This window comes from Dama dama, chromosome 20 (genome assembly GCF_033118175.1).
Source record: "Dama dama isolate Ldn47 chromosome 20, ASM3311817v1, whole genome shotgun sequence".
NCBI classification, from domain to species: Eukaryota; Metazoa; Chordata; class Mammalia; order Artiodactyla; family Cervidae; genus Dama; species Dama dama.
The window spans coordinates 11,259,160-11,276,675 of record NC_083700.1 but is presented as its reverse complement, the minus strand read 5'-3'; the positions used below and the strand labels follow the sequence as shown (position 1 = coordinate 11,276,675).

Below are 17,516 nucleotides of genomic sequence, written 5' to 3'. Positions count from 1 at the left end.
TAGCCTGCCAGGCTCCTCTGTCCATAGGATTCTCCAGGCAGGAATACTGGAGTGGGTTGCCAGTTCCTTCTCGAGATCTTCCTGATCCAGGGATCAAACCTGGGTCTCCCATATTGCAGGCAGATTCTTTATCATCTAGGCCATCAGGGAAACCCATAACAATTGGCTGGTCTACCTTAAATACATTGCCACTTGATTCATACATTGACTCTATGCAAATCCATCTGGGGTGGGGGAGAGTATTCCTTGGTACCTAAATGAGAACAGGGAGCACTCTTGGGATTTGGAGCTTTAGAGAAAGTTCTGGCATCCATACACCCTTCCTGACCTCATGCCACAGTCCCCATCAGGGAACAAGGAATGGCCTGAGTCTGATCTCCTAAAACATGCCTTTTAACTTGCCTGAAATTGGCGTCATGGCAGAGGAGAGAAGAGAGGAGACTGATACTCGTTTTATACTGTCTCGGGAATGGCTGAGGGAGACCATAGTTATTTGATCAGGAGGTGTAATTTCCTCCCCTCCCAGCACTGCCTAACAGAATAGCTGGCACTTTTCAGAAGGCACTGGGAGGGGTGATGGTGAATCGTGTCTGCCAGCCACAGAGTTCTGCCTCTGCTCAGACCTTAGCAGAGCCACGCAGATTCCCAGAAGCTGTGTACAGCAGTCTGAAAATCTGAGAATGTTTCCTCCCATTTGGTGGGTTGGTTTAACTCCTGAAACTCTGTGCCCTGTGAGTCTAGTTTTAGTCAAGCATCAGTGTTAAGAGAGGAAGGCCCTTGCATTTTCCCTCCCTTCCTTCAGAGCTGGGGTTAAGGGGAGAGTGGGCTGGACAGGAAAGAATCAGGGAAGCCAGGGACAGTGTAATCAGGAACATTATTTCCAGACCTTTCTATGGGGCCTGGGCATTGGACTTTTTCCAGGGGAATGAATTGGGGCGGGTCATCACTTTATGGGAAACAGGTCTGCCTGGAGGATGGGTTCCCGGTTTTAAACAGCAGCTCTGCGTTAATCACCCCACAGTGAAGAATTCAGTATTCAGGTTGGGTTCAGGTGTGGTGGTTGTGTCTTCATGCTTTATAGTCCCTGGGAGTAGAGGGCATCTGTATAGGAACTGGGTATCCAAAGAGAGGGTCCAGTTTAGAAACTAGAAAGAAGAGAACCGTGGGAACCAAGGTCCTAGGTTAGAGTCAGGAGTTGCCAACAGAAAGTAAACTACACCATGAAAAACCCTGGCTTCTCTCCACAGGTTTTGGTAGAGAAAAATTATTCTGGGGACCTATATTTCTGAGGGCACATACCCCATCAGAGAGAGAGTCTTGCCTTAGATAACATGGTAAGTGGGAAGATAGAGAGGGCGGGGGCTCCAGCCTCAAAGTACCAGGCATTGGTGGTAGTGGGAGGTGGGGGGGAGTCAATTCATCCAGCTGCACGGCCCTCCTAATGTGAGTCTCCAAGCATGGCTGAGGCCTCCTAAGCCACTTCAGCCTAATCTTCCCTCTCCTTCCCCCATCCTGGCTTAAGGGAGTTGTGCATCTTGGGGCCAAAGTGGGGTGAGGTGAAGGGAGGAAAAACCTGGACTCCAGGTAGCCTCTGGGATAAAGAAGAGGAGTGGAGAAGGATGCTTCTGGGGCTCCCCAGTAAGCCTGGGTAACAAACATCCCTCACCCAGGAGCCACAAGAAGAAGAGAAACCAGAGGGATGGGGAGGTGGGACTCCAAGCCGTCAGACATTGCTGATGCGCACGCTGACGGCACTGCCCTCCTTCTCAGCCTGCTCCCTTAACGACTCCTCCAACTTGAGCTTTTCGGGGTCTCCATAGCGTACAGTGCTGTCACGGAGGCCGCTTGGAGAGGCTACTTTCACCACTTGGTCAAAAAGGCTGAAGTCTGCTATGTATTTGCCGCTGGCGGACAGCGAGATGGCGGGTATGAACTCATAGCCCCAGAGGATCTCCTCCGGCAGGTAGGAGGTGCGCACCTGGCACGTGGCACTGGTGGACTCCACTGTCCCGCTCAGGATCAGCACCAGCTCGAAGTCGCCCTCACCACTGCGGAGGGGCAGGTCTTTCAAGGGACTGGTCTCATCCACCACGTGGTAGAAAGTAAGGGGGAGGATGAGGAAGGGGCTGTCAGAGGCTGTATCCACCTGGAAAGTCACATTGACCTGGTTGAGGCGGATGTTCTCACCCTCCTTGGTCTGGTGGGTCTGAAGCAGTTTGCCTGTCACCTGGCAGCCAATGAGGAGGCTCTTACGCATGTTGGCCACTCGGATCATAAGGCAGGGCTTCCCATTGTGGGCGGCTACGACTGCATGCTGGCTGAAACGGATGGTCTCCGCCCGCTTCTTGGGCCGGGCAATCTTTGCCAGGAAAGTACCTGTGATGAAGATTTCCAGGATGGTGGTGAGCACCAGCTGGGCAATAAGAAGCACAATGGCCAGTGGGCACTCCTCACTGATGTAGCGGAAGCCATAGCCAATGGTGGTCTGGGACTCGAGGGAGAAGAGGAAGGCCCCGGTGAGCGTGTGCACCTGTACCACGCAGGGGGTGTGGTTGGCCGGGGGGCCCAGCTCCAGCAGGTCCCCATGGGCCACGGCTACCAGATACCACACCACACCAAAGAGGAACCAGGTGCCTGCGAAGGTAGCAGAGAAGAGCAGAAGCTTGTAGCGCCACTGCATGTCAATGAAGGTGGTCCACAGGTCCTTGAGGTAGAGGAAGCGCTTGTCCGCGATGTGCTCCATCCTCACGTTGCTGCGACCATCTTTTGTGAGGACTCTCCTCCTCCGGATCCCTGGGCCCATCAGGGGCCGGCTTTCCGTCTGAGTGGTCTGGCTGTAATACACCTTGGCAACCGAAGCCATCTGCAGAGAGCAAGGCAGCATAATGAGAGTTACGGCAGAAGTCAAGCCGACTCCCAGCCACCCCCTTCCCAATGGGTAGGAAGAAGAAGTATTCATTTCAGTGCCACTGATCTGTTCTCTTATTAGCAAATGTTTACTGAGCACTTGCAACATGCCAGACCCTGTAGTGCAAGGTGCTGGAAAGTCAAAAATGAATCTGACAGCAACCTTGCTCTCCAAGAATTCACAGCCTAGTAAGAAAGATACTTGTTCAGCAAAGCAAACAATTGCAATATAGTCCGGTATTTTTAATTCTTAGGAGAGGCAGAGAAGAAAAAGTAATAAGTTCCCAGTTCCTTGAAGGTGGGAGTGGGACTAAAGAGGGCTCTAATGGTCTCCTTTCACCACAAAACTGGTTCTGTGAAGATCCCTAATTCTGAAATAGGATCCCTCTCTACCATCTTGAATGACACAAGCAAGAAAGACTATCCTATTGTTATCCTTCCAGGTCAGTCCCCCTGAACACACACATGCCCTTAATTTCTCCATTCTGTCCCCATCCTCCACGTCAGTGCTCACTGGTGATACTAAGATACTCTTCTAGCTGAGAAGATAGCAGAAACTACCAGTTCTTCCACCCCTGAAGATGTTCTCTAAGCACCCAGCCCATTTCACTATTTTTTATTATTGTCGTTATCATTATCATCATCATCTTTTTGCATTATCTAGGTTTGGGTCTGCAGTGGTGTCAGAAAGAGCATAGACAGAACTGAGCAAAAGTAAACAAGCGATGGGGTAGGAAAAAACATCAAACTGAAGCCTCCTGGCAGCACTGGGCCATTTTCCCAAGGACTGGAGAAATGCCAGATTGCAGGTGGCAAAATTGTCTTGACTGAGTGAAGCAGGAGAGTTGGGAGTGTATATTAGCTTGTAACTATGTGTGCTCAAGTTCAGATTCAGGAATGCTGTTTGTACTGATAGTAGAAAGTGGGACAGGGCTCTGAAATAGGAGACAACTCATTTAACACAAGGTGCTTGGCACCTCTGCCCAATGAATAACTTGTACTTTTCCAGCAGAGAAAGAATTATAATAAATTGAGTCCTTGGACTTGAGATCTGCCAGCCAGACCTTCTGGGAAGGAGCAGCTAATCTCTGGGGAGCTTGTTTCTTCTTGGAGAACACAGAGAGGCTCATCACATTCTCCATTCTCAGAAGTCTGTCCCATTGCTTTTTAGCCTTCTGCACACTGCCCCTTGGCCTTATTTCCATGGCCTTATTGCTGGAAAACTCTAAATTATCTAGGCCCATTCATATATTCACCCAGCCAGTCAGTTCAGTTGCTCGTTGTGTCCGACTCTGCGACCCCATGGACTACAGCACACAAGGCTTCCCTGTCCATTGCCAACTCCCGGAGATTGCTCAAACTCGAGTTTGAGGCAGTGGTGCCACCCAACCACTTCATCCTCTGTTGTCCCCTGTCTTCCTACTTTTCAGTCTTTCCCAGCATCAGAGTCTTTTCCAACGAGTCAGTTCTTTGCATCAGGTGGCCAAAGTATTGGAGCTTCACCCAAGTAGACACAAAGTTAGAACCAACAGACAAGAATCCAAGTATATTCAGAGACAACCAGCAGTGCATTTTACACTGCCCACTTGGAACTCATCCACGTGGGACTCCTCAGCCAGACATGGCTATTTTGGAGAAGGAGACCCTGTAATTCTGAAGTTTGAAAAATTCTTATTTAGGGCCCAGGTAAAGCCCCATTCAGTACTCAGTAGTAGTAATATTAATAAAAGAAACAGTCACCACAAAACTTGCATCTCTGTACCATTCACAGTTTACATGTTAGCATGCTTCTCATTTGACCCTCAAACTCTTTGAAAGAAGTGAAACTTATATAGAAGATTTTGAAGAACAGGGGAATCTAATACAGGTTCTAGAGAACAGAAGGAGTGCTAGAAAGTTGTGGATGAGTGAGCATGATTTTAATTTTCAAGAAGAAAGTTTAAGTGCATTTCACAAACTACAAAGAGGGAGACCATAGACAAGACTCTAGAATGGAACATTAAGATAGTGAATACTTGGGCAGGGTCGGGGAAAGGCACTTACCAGTAGGACCCACCATGGGGTTACTCAGAACAAGTCAAATGACACTAACCTAATTTTCTTCTTTGACAAGGTTACTAATTTGGCACATCAGAGAAATGCAATAAAGAAAGTGCTTCTAAGCAAGATTTTTTTTTTTTTTTTTTTTTTTTTTTTACAAGATCTCTCGTTATGTCCTTGGGGATAGAGACAAATGAACAAAATGCTTCTCTAATTGGGTGACTTAAAAATAAAAAATCAGTGTTACTGGTGAGTGGATCATGAGAGCCTGAAATAAGCTTTCTAATGATGTACCAGAGAGCTTTATCTTTGGTCTTGCCCTTATTCAATGTTCTTAACACTAATTTTGTTCAAAAATATAGAACACATGGCATCGATTATGCACAGAGCTGGGACAGATCGAAAAGAAGCCAGAGGAGTGGGCCAAATATAACAAAAAGGATAAACATTGGATTACATATTTGGGTCCAAAAATTACCTGAGCAAGTTCTGCAATTGGAAAGATGTGATTTCATAAGCAGAACCATGAAAATAAATGTACCCATTTTAGCAGAAAGTAATCCAATGTGAGTTACTTATGTGTTTGGTTGCCAAAAAAGCAGTGTGATTGTGAGTTCCTTGAGTTGAACTAAAGTATCTAGAATAAGGATTCAGTTAAGTGCTCTGTTCATCTCACATCTGCAGTATTGCGTCTCAAGGAACAATCAGGACATGAGGGTCTTCAGAACCAAATCGCATGAGAAGTGGTTGAAGGTAATGGAGACATTTACTTGGGAGAAGAGGCAATCTGAGGGATATGAAGGCTATGTGAGAATATTTGGTTTGAATGCGGTGCCATGTGAACATAAGTTTGAATTTGAGCTCCAAGGAGAACAACCGGGACCACTGAGTTTAAACATCAAGAAAAAGGTAAACTGCCAAGAAAAAGATTCCAAATTGATATGAAGAACATTGTAACAAATGTAGAAAGAGCATCTCAAAAGGTAGAGAGTACCTTGTCCCTGGAAGTGTTCGACACCAGGTAGGATGAGAACTTTACAGAGATTCCATAGAGGAGGTTAGAGCTTCAGATGGGAGGTTTAAAGAGGGTCTTTAAGTTTCTGACTACATTCATAAAAGATCAAGACGCCTCTCTCCTCCCTGTCTCTATCCCCACCCTTTATACCATGACATCCAGGGATCCTGCACAGAAGCCCTTGGCTTGTGCTGAGGAGGGACCCTGTATAATCTGGGGAAACGGAAGCTCTTGGGGCTCAAGGAAGGTCTTGCTTATTGTTCCCAACGTAATAGTCTATGATTATGTATCATTTGGGGGCTTCCCTTGTGGCTCAGCTGGTAAAGAATCCGCCTGCAATGCAGGAGGCCTGGGTTCGATCCCTGGGTTGGGAAGACCCCCTGGAGAAGGGAAAGGCTACCCACTCCAGTATTCTGGCCCCAGGGCCTGGAGCCATGGGGTTGCAAAGAGTCAGACACGACTGAGCAACTTTCACTTCACTTCATATATCATTTTACAGTTTATGAGACATGTAATTTGACCCCCACACCATGAGGTAAGTAGGAAATGCATCATTAGAAACTAAAGTTCAGAGACATTTGCTCCAAGTGGATTTGGAGTCAGAACCCAAGTCTTCTGGCTCCAGAACTTTTAAATTGCAGCAGCTGCTTCCATCTATCCCACGTTCATGCTCACCGTCTCATGTCCTCAGCAGGTGCCTCTGTAGTCTCCTGTATGGAGGAGCACAGCTGAGACAGAGAACGGGGCCCAGAGCTCCCAGAGGCCAGTGCTAAGACTGCAGAGTCTTGGGCAGTGGAGGTTTTGGCTACTGGCTAGTTGTGACTGCTGCCTCCAACTGTGGGCGTGCTGTTGCCAGCCTTTGTATCTGTCTCCTCCAGCTGTTACATGCTGCTCCCAGCTATTGCGCTACCTCCCACAGCCAGGCAGCTTTGTTCTCCACAGTAGTGAGAGTCAGAAGCGTATAAACAAATCTGCTACACTCCACCCCCAGGACCGGCTGGGCCCCTGAGAAGGGGGCAGCATAGAGTTCTGGAAAGATTTGTTGCTGCCCCACATGAAACATACATTACTGTCTCCTCTAGAGGGTGCTGTTTCCCCCAGAACAGTCCCAGCCAGATACCAGGGACAGTAGCTGAAGAATTCTGAAAACAAAAGCAGGCTCTCAGCTGTCAGACACAATCACCTTCTTTCTACTCCAAAAATTAAGCTAATGAGTCCCTAAAACAAAGGCCAGTCACACCTACAGTGATGTCCAGCACGTTCCCTCAGCAAACACCTCTCCCTCCTGGTCCACACCTACAGATGGATCTCAGCTTTATTTCTTTATCTAAGAGCTCATGAGTCATTCATTCTCTAGAATAGATTTATCAGAGTCTTTCTTGAGTACAGGACTGCTCTGCAGTACGCACGCTCCTCCTGTGATTAAAACTGACTCCTGGCTCCCCATTGCTCTGAGCACAACATTCAAGGCTCTTCGTGATTTGGTCCCTGCCTCCTCCTTGGCTTTGGTCTGGCCACTTTTCTGCTCATACCCTAGACTCCAGCTCCATAAAGCCCCTCACATCTACTTTGGATCTGCTTTTGCTCTGCCCCACTCCTTGCCCACCAGGATGATGACCTTCAGCTTATCTTTCAAAATTCACTCAAGTGTTAGTTGCCCCCTTGGAAGCCTGCCTGACTGTTGAAAAAACAGTTCGTCTCCACCTCCCCGCCTCCAGCAAGAGTTGACTAACATAGTTTGTACACATTTCCTATTTTCAAACATCATGGTGTTTTGCAACGGTTTGTTTACAATTGTTTGCCATCTGTGAGTTCTGAATTTAAGGCCACGGACTGCACATCACCTGTTTCACTAGTACTGACTGCTGTTTGTTAAGTAAGTCTGAGTAAAAGGATGACTAGAACCCTGATTTGGACAAACGGAGGCCTGGGTCAGGGCTGCAGCCGTGGTCTCCCTCATAGGGACCCAAGTTTACATGTGTGCAGATGTTTACAAATTCTTTTTGCAAAAGGTGGGATAGAGCAAGCCCCAGGCACAGGTCCCAGCTCCCTCTGGATCTGCGGTTCCCTTTTCAAGAGGATGAAGGAGGAGAACAAGCCTGTACATAGCTGTGGGCATTGGGGAGGACTGTGCCAAACTGCGTGACCAGAAAGGATGCTTCAGCCCCCTCCCTGAGGGAGTGGAGGAGGGGCAGGTTAGAACTGCGTTCCTGTCAGGCTAGGGGTGGGGTGGGCAGGGAAGCAGCCCTGAGCAAAGAGCTTCGTCTGTCCTCTCTGTGGCAAGAGCAACCTGGATGAAGCAGCTTTGGGATACGAATCCTAAATGCATCCATTTCCACGTGTGAATGAATTCTCTTTCTTCTACTTCTGCCCTGCTTTGGTTTCCTAAATAGTTAAAACAGTGCCAGGACTTCCCTGGTGGTCCAGTGGTTAAGACTTCATGCTCCAGCAAAGGAAACCCTCAGCATGGGAGAAAATAATTGCAGATGAAACAACTGATAAAGGATTAATCTCCAAAATATACAAGCAGCTCATGTAGCTCAATACCAGGAAGACAACCCAATCAAAAAAATGGGTGGAAGACCTAAACAGACATGTCTCCAAAGTAGACATACAGATGGACAACAAACACATGAAAAGATGCTCAACATCACTCATTGTTAGAGAAATGCAAATAAAAAACTGCAATAAGGTATCACCTCATACCAATCAGAATGGCCATTACTAAAAAATCTACAAACAAATGCTGGAGAGGATGAGGAGAAAAGGAAACCCTCTTGCATGGTTGGTGGGAATGTAAATTGATACAGCCGCTATGGAGAACAACATGAAGATTCCTTAAAATAAACGAGGAGTAGAACTACCATATGACCCAGCAATCCCTCTTCTGGCCATACAGCCTGTGAAAATTGTAGCTAAAAGGGGCACGTGTATCCCAATGTTCATCGCAGCACTTTTTTACAGTAGCTAGGACAGAGAAGCAGCCTAGATGTCCATTGACAGATGAATGGATACAGAAATTGTGGCACATGTATACAACAGAATGTTACTCAGCTTTTAAAAAAGTACACATTTTGGAGAAGAAGTGGCGACCCACTCCAATATTCTTGCCTGGAGAATCCCATGGATGGAGGAACCTGGTGGGCTACAGTCCACGGGGTCGCAAAGAGTCGGATACAACTGAGCGACTTCACTTTCACTTTCACTTTCAACCCTCAGCTGAGAAGACTTTCAGCTCTTGTGTTTGCTATTGATTGTTTTCTTGAGTTCTCAAAGACCTGTGACCATATTCTTTTTTTAAGTTGCCTGTTTTCTAATTGCATCACTTTACACACTGTTGTCTAATAATATGTGGTATTTAGAATGCCTTCTTAATTATTTTGGGCAGCCATTGCCTGTATTTTCTTAGCACCTCCTTGGTTTTCTTACATGACCTCATCTGACAGGGAAACGCAGCTTTTTTGTTTGCCCTGTCTGCATACTGGACCGTCTGAGTCAGTGTTCTAACTCATCCCTGATGGTCTCTGAGCTACTGTTCTACCAGACTCAGCAGTTATGTGCTTCAGGAATTTTTCGGTAGAATTGGTCCTATTAGGAGACTCTTGGTGTCACCTTTGTTATCTTAAAAGCTGGTCCCTTTGCTGAGGCTCTTAATTTTTTGAAAACTTGATGCAATTTCAGCTGAAAAAAATTGGCAAGGCTATTTTAAAAATTGAGGGAAGCCATTTAAGAAATTGAAAAATAATCACAAACAACATTGGGTAGTTGTGACTTTCAGTTCTGTATCAGTTGAATTTTTGTGCTGTTTTCCCTGTGTATGTGATGGTTCTATTTTTCTCCAATAAAACTTTTTATTTAAAAAAAAAAAAAAGTACGCATTTGAGTCAGTCGTAATAGGTGGATGAACCTATAGTCTATTGTACAGACTGAAGTAAGTCAGAAAGACGAATACTGTATATTAAGCATATATATAGAATCTATAAAGATGGTACTGATGAACCTATTTTCAGGGCACCAGTGGAGATGCAGACATAGGGAACAGACTTGTGGACACGGTGTGGGAGAGAGAGGATGAGCTGAATTGAGAGAGTAGCATGGAAACATATACATCACCATATCTAAACTAGATACCCAGTGGGAATTCTCTGTGTAACAAAGGGAGCTCAACCCAGTGCTCCCTGACAACCGAGAAGGGTTGGATGGGGAGGGAGCTGGCAGGAAGCTCCAGGAGGAAGAGGACATATGTACACCTGTGGCTGGCTCATGTTGATGTATGGCAGAAACCAGCACAATATTGGAAAGCAAATACCTTGCAATAAAAAATTTTTTTTGAAAAAGACTCCGTACTCCCAGTGTAAGTGGCACAGGTTTGATCCCTGGTCAGGGAATTAAGATCCTGCATGCATGGCGCAGCCAAAAAAATTTTTTTAACAGTGCCATAACCTCCAAGTTAACTGCATTGAAAAAGTTTCATAATATCTCAAACTCTGGTCCTTTCTCATCCCAACATTCATCAGGTGCCACATGCTGTGGATTTGTTACTTGTGTCTCTTCCCCCTCATCTCATTGCCTGAGTTCAGGTCCTTAACACCTTTTGTCTGAATCATCAGCCTCCTCCTCATCTCCTGTCTCTATTCTTTCTGTCCCCAAATCCTCCCTCCACTGCTGCTGGCTCACTCTTCCGAAGCTGCGCCTCTGATCACGCCTCAGCGCACACGCACCCACGACTTCACACAGCATTTGTACCCTCATGGCATTCCTAGGAGGTGTTCAGGTTACAATCCTTGCTTTATGAATGAGGAAACTGAAGCTACGGGAGATGACGGGACTGCTAAATTGAGGTCTTTGGCCTCCCAAACCTCTCTGCTTCCAAACCCCATTTGTTATTGTACTATAACTATCTCAGATCCTCCTCAGCTCAATCCCTTCTACTCTTGGTTTAGGTTTGACAGATGATGTGTCCCCTAGGTATCAAAGAGAGGCCAAACTCAGTCTGGAGCATTCGCAGAGTCTGCTTTTGTACCTTCTTTCCAGCGTTATTTCCTGCCTCTTCTGTCCTTGGTAAACTTCAGACAAACCAGCAGTCCACTGCTCCCTACTGTACACCCCCAGGCTTTCCTGCCTTCAAGGGATTGTTCACGCTCTTGTCACTTCCTGGACTCCCTTTCTCCTTGTCTTTATATAGCCGAGATATCTTTCAGAGCCCATTTCAAATGACTGCTCTTCCATGAGGACTTCTCTGACCCCCAGAGCCTTAAGTAAAGCCTCTGAAGAAAAAAAAAAAAAAAAAAAAAATATATATATATATATATATGTGTGTGTGTATTTATATTCCATCTATATCTTCTACTGCAATCTACTTGGTATAACATGTGTCTTCTACTACAAAGAAGCTTATTGAAATGAGGATTCAGGTATAACATATCTCGATTAGCCTGACGTATGATTAACACAATGTATGACGCACAGTAAGTACTCAAGAAGTAGTTTATGAGTGAATAAATGAGTAGGAGGGTTCTCCCAAGTCACTCCAGCCACAGCGGCCAATGTAAGCATACTGAGAATCATCCCCCACGAGGACTCGGGACATATGGAAGCTCTCTGCCTGGGTACAACAGATGGAACTTCACGCTGGTTCAGGGTCTCGCTCCCTCTGGGGCCTTCTCACTCCCCATTCTTGTTTGTATCTTCTTTTGATTTTTCTTATGATGATTTTTCTCTTTCCTGTATCCACTGAAACGCCAATAACTAACTATTAGCACTATTAGATATGCAAACAAACCACACACCCTCATCTGTAATGATGCACCCACTGCGTGGGAGTATGTATGCAGTCTCAGGTGTGTGTTCAGGCATTTATACAATGAACGTTTACTAGGTGCGGATTCTAAACGGGACACTCAAAATTATGGAGGTAAGTTGGATATAGATTCTAGCCTTGAGGACCTTACTAAGGGAGATGACCACAAAGCAGGCAAGATGTGGTAAGCGCCACAAGGCGGGGGGAGGATCCGAGACGTCCTCGGGGACTCTGCAAAGGGAAGGTGACAGCTTAGCTCAAGGCGACGGGGCTGGAAAGACAACGAGGCACTGGGCTAAGTTGTCGGGGATATTTTAATGTTATATAGTTTCTATTATCCTCATTTTTTACCAGGAAACATAATCAGTAAGTAACAAACAAGAGTTGAGATTTTTCCTCCACCCCTGACTGTTTCACCCAGGGGAGAGTATGTTATAGATAAAGGTGGCACTGGGACTGAGCCTGAAGGCAAGATCTGGACCCTCAGAGATGGGAGTTTGGGGGTGGGGGTCAAAGAGAAGGCCCCTCAGGGAAGGGAGCAGTAGGAACAATAGGTATAGCATTGAGGAGATCCAGGGCCAGCAGGGGAGAGGAGCCAGTCATTTTGGTTGAAGTGTTGAGAGCACATGAGACTTGAGGGGACAAGTGGGAAAACAGTGACGGGCTCTGATTCCATAACTCTCCTGCCTTGTGGTCAGCTTCATGGATTTAAAGGTTGGGCTGTCAGAATGCGGGGCAAGAGCCACATGGCATGGGTATCGAGCCCCGCGCCTCCCACAGGGGTCAGATGCAGGGACCTGGTCCCCTCCCTGTGGTGCACGCCCACTCACAGAGCCCCCCGGGGAGTCTTCTCTTCTGACCACGGAGTACTTCCTCTTCCTGACGGCTGCTTCGGGGAAACAGGAGAGAGAATGAGGGCAACTATCCTTTCCTGAATGCCTAGTTTAGACCAGCACATCACATTTCATCTTTGCAGCAACTCTGGGGAACAGAGTTTTGTTTTGTTTCTTTTTTTTTTTTTTTTTAAGTGTTTTTTTTTTTCTTTTTAATGTGGACCATTTTTAAAGTCTTTATTGAATTTCTTACAATATTGCTTCTGTTTTATGTCTTGGTTTTTTTGGCCACAAGGCATGTGGAATCTAAACTCCCCAACCAGGGATCAAACACGCACCTCCTGTGTTGGAAGGCGAAATCGTAACCACTGGACTGCCCAGGATGTCCCGGGCAGAATTTCCATTCTTCAGTTACTTATGGAACTGGGTTTCAAGGAGCCCAGGTGACCCAATATATAAGTAGCAGAGCTGAGACTAGTATCTAGTTCTGGCTGCATTACAAAGTTCTCTCCACTACAGCTTCAGGCTAACATTACAGTGACCTTGCCTTTGCCGAGCAAATTTCACGCTCAACACGCAGAGAAGACGGACACCTGGAGCAGGATGGGGGCTCGCGGGAGCCAGCCAGGGGGGAAGAAAGCACAGCCGTCACCCAGGGTGCTTCCGAGGGTCGGTGGTCATGCTCTTTGTTGTGTGACTGCTCCGTCCTCGTGTTCCTTCTAGGTTTGCACGACAGGTCTTTATCCTCCACATTCCTTCCCTTGTACCCCGCTCCCAACTCTCCTCATCTCTTCTATCATCTGCACTGCCCTGCTCATATTTCACACTGGCTGTTTTTACCAAGAGGTGTCTCCCCTGGTCTGTCCTCCTTTTCACCTTCCTCTTTGTCTTTTCACTCCCCCTACATCTATCTGGCCCGTCCATTCTTCTCCTCCAAGTTTCTTCTGCCTCCTGTCTTGCATCCTGGACATGTGATTTTGGAAGATGGTGATATGGAGGAATATTCTGTGTGTGTGTGTGTGTGTGAGTCACTCAGTTGTGTCCCACTCTTTGCGACCCCATGGACTGTAGCCCACCAGGCTCCTCTGTCCATGGGATTCTCCAGGCAAGAACACTGGAGTGGTTAGCCATTCCCTTCTCCAGGGGATCTTCCCAACCCAGGGATCAAACCCAGGTCTCCTGCATTGCAGGTGGATTCTTTACTGTCTGAGCCACCGGGGAAGCCCAAAGGAATACTATGCTATCCATCAAATCACAGCTCAACCTCCAAAATCTGCGTCACACTGTATCCCCACCCATATCCCAAAGCCAAGGTGCCCATGTTAGTAGAGGCATTCTGAGCCCCGCAACCTCCCAGCGCCCTGTTTCTTCCCTCCAGAAATGGCTTCTTGATGCAGGGATTTGGAAATGGGGTCAGAGAGGAAGGCAGTTTCTAGGAAGACAGGAAGAGTTCCCACTATCCAATTTTAGGTTTGAAGGTACAGGAAGACCTGAGCCAGTCACAGTGGGGTACAGATAATGAATGGGGGGCTAGAAACAGGAAGTCATAGTGCCAGCTCACTCTGTCCCAACAACTGCCCATCATGCTCAGGCCTATGCGCTGGGAGAGCCCTGTGCACAAACAGTGGGGTTGTGAGCATGATCAGCCTCAGAGCTGGAGGCTGGGCGGGTCTCCAAGCCCATACACATCTCAGACAGCTGAGTTAGGTGTGTGTCTGAGCCTAGCGTCCTGGAGACGGAGCAAGGGTATCAGGAACTCATAGGTGGGCAGTGGGCTGGACTGGGAACAAGAGCTTTCGGTACCTGCCTCAACTCTGCCTCTGACTAACAGTGATCTTGGGTAAGTATTTAAACTTCTTCGGCCATTATTTCCTTAATTGTGGAAAAAAGGGCATCAGATTAGCTCCATACTTCTCAAACTAGGGTGCCAGGAGGTGCTCAGAGCCACAGGATTAAATTTAACATACCTTCCTAAGATATCAATTTCACTCAAGGATTCTGAGGGGAAATCTTATTTTACTATTAAACATAGTTAATATTACACAGTTAAGTGTTAGTTGCTCAGAAGTGTCCAACTCTTTGCGACCCATGGACTGTAGCCTGCCAGCCTCCTCTGTCCATGGGATTCTCCAGGCAAGAATACTGGAGAAGGTCCCTTCTCCAGGGGATTTTCCCAACCCAGGGATTGAACCCAGGTCTCCTGCATCGCAGGCAAATTCTTTACTGTCTGAGCCACCAGGGAAGCCCCAATATTCAACAAACAATGTAAAACGGAGTAGAGAGAAACATAATTTAAAAGACAAATCAGATTTCACGGATATCCACGGTGTGGGAGCTTATGACCCACCCCTATATCTTCTGGGATAAAATTCCTTCTGCCTTTTAGAACCTGTTGCTGGGTCAATTTGGGATGCACTGTGCCTGAGAGTTATCAAGGTCATGTCCTGCTTTAAAAGTCCAGGTCCAGCCTGAGCCCCTCCCGGTACAGATGGGTCCCATCCCTCCCACGGGCCTTGGTGGAGACAGGAGACTACCGCTTAGCCTCCTCTCACCAACCATATTATCTCTGTTTTGGATACCAGCTCCAACTTGAATAGCGACCTTGGAGGCCTCCAGGAGGAGATCAGCTGCACAGTGGGGACTGAAAAGAGGCATTTCTAGGCTTCCAAGTGTTCTCAATGTGAGCGAGGGGAAGAGAGGAGAAAGGAGACGGTGTCAAGGAAGGCCTGGAAGAAAAGCACTGCAGGATTATGTAAGCCCTCAAGGTTGGGAGAAGAATGGAGTTGGGTTTGGGGTTCTTTTGAAAGTTGATGTCTTTGTTCATTAATCTTCCTCCTGTCCTGCCCCAAAGAAAATAAACAAATAGAAACCGAGCCAGACGCACACAAATCTTGAGGTGGGAAAAAAAGGGCCGTGTGTGTGTCCGGGGCCTGCCTTGCCAGCTGAGTCACTGCAGGCTGTGCCTCCCACCCTCCTGTCTCCTTCCCCTTCCCTCCCATCCTCTAGCCTTGGCCTGACACAAGGCCCTGGCCCAAGGAAGAATAGGCTTTTCTTCCCTTGTGTCAACGTTTGGAAAGTTCTCATAGTCTGATCAAAAGAAAGGATAAAAGCCTTCAAAGCATTTCCTGGGAGCCTGTGACCTCCATCTGGCCCTTCTGACCCTCCATGTGCTTTCCGGTCAAAAGAGGGAGGAACACAGAGATGGAGCCACGTCAGATGTTCTCCTCTGTCCAGACGCCACCCCAGCCAGTGTGGGCTGATTAGGACCACAGCCCCTTCCTCCGCCCCATTCCCTGGCAGTGACTTCTGTCCCATAGGAGAAGGGAACAGTTCCTGCAAAGAACTACCGGGGCGGGGGGAGGGGGGATGGCTCCTCGGGGACCTCCTTCCCCAGCTGGAGAGGGAGATGACTTCCTGGCACGTGCAGCCTCTTTGATGCACCTGCCTCCCCTTGCCCCCGGCGTGCGCTCCCTCTGTGAGTCACCACCCGGCCATAGCGTCTGCCCCTACCCATTGTGTGGGGCTGCAGGGCAGCACGTCCTGGCCTGTGTGAGGAGCTTGGCACCACGCGGAGTTCAGCTGAGGACAAAGGATGCACCAGGGCCTCCTCAGCCCCAGCTCCAGCCATCCCGGGAGCCTCCCGGCCTGGCCCCGTCTGGGCCCTCACCTCAGAAGAACGTCTCAGAGATATTAACCCACCCCTCCTCACCTCGACTGAAGCACCAGAAAAATCAGGCGCTAAGACACAGCTGAGGCGCTCAGAAGCACTGGCATTAACACAAATAGCATCTGTTGTCATTGTTATTTCATTGTCATCGGTAAGACCTGAGGCACCGAAAAGGTCCCCAAGGACACTGGGGGAGGTTTCAGAGGAGCCGGGCTGGCGATGACCAAGGGGTTGGTTCATGTGTCAGCCTGCCCTGACTCTTTAATCAGTCACCACCTGGCCTCGGTTCCTGAGCTTCCCCATAGAACCCAACTGATCCTCAATGATACTAGTTGAGAGGATCACCCTAGTTTGGAAGTTAGAAGTATTCTTCCAGACAGAGGCCCCCTGGGAGAGTTCACCCCCATGCCTAGCTGCACTTAGCACAGAGGGTGCTGGTTAGACTACAGATGGCTGGAGGGGAGCAGAAGAGATGAGAGGGCTCCGCGAATTCAAGCTTCACCAGGTTACCTGCCCCCGACAGCCCGCCGCGGTCTGTGCTGAAGCGCACCTTCCCACCACCAGGGGGCAGGGCACCCCAGCCCCAGGAGACTGCCTGTGCCCAGGGCAGCTGGGCTGCTCCTGTCTGGCCACCCTACCTCCACCCCAGCCCACTCCTTTTACGATTAGCTTAAACCATACGAAATTACCCATTTTTTAAAATGTCAACAATCTCAAGTGGTCCAACCTATTAATATTTAATAACAATAAAAACAAGAGCACCAGTCTCCTTCACACTACCAGGCTCTGTGTTCTGCAAAGCATGTTAGAAGCAATTTCACTTGATCCTCACAGTCAGCTGAGTGGCAGCTAGAGCTCCAGGAAGCTGTCTCCAAGGTCACAGCTGAACTTCCAGTCATCAAATCCAAGGGCGTTTTCTCAGCCCTTGACCCCAGCAGTCTCTGCATCATGTGAGACTGATGACCAGCCTGTCCGTTCCGGACACTCTCTCCTTTGACTCTCAACTGCGATATGATGGGGATCCACTGATCTGGAGACCTTGATTAGCTCTTAGTAGCTCTGCCACGTCTAGGCTTTGGGATTTGGGGAAAATCACTTACACTGTTTGAGTTTCCTTTTCCTTTATCTGCAAAAAAAAAAAAGGGTCTAATGACACCGACCTCACCAGGGCGTTGGGAGAGTTAGATAAGTACACAGGTGTACCTAGCGCACTGGATGGGTCAGTACAGGCTGTGTGGAGGGTCTCACCATCAC

General features: G+C 47.9%; 1 protein-coding gene across 1 annotated transcript; it reads right to left on the bottom strand.

The window, feature by feature from the left end:
- Window positions 1-1,584: 1,584 nt before the first annotated feature.
- Window positions 1,585-5,640, bottom strand: KCNJ10 (potassium inwardly rectifying channel subfamily J member 10). Its single transcript, XM_061120408.1, has one exon. It carries the CDS (start codon window positions 3,014-3,016, stop codon window positions 1,724-1,726), a length of 1,293 nt encoding a protein of 430 aa, XP_060976391.1. The 5' UTR covers window positions 3,017-5,640; the 3' UTR covers window positions 1,585-1,723.
- Between the last annotated feature and the right edge of the window lie 11,876 nt (window positions 5,641-17,516).

Coding starts and splice junctions, on each gene's coding strand:
- KCNJ10 (XM_061120408.1), bottom strand. CDS start 3,016: ATGTTGCAAGTGCTCAGTAAACATTTGCTAATAAGAGAACAGATCAGT.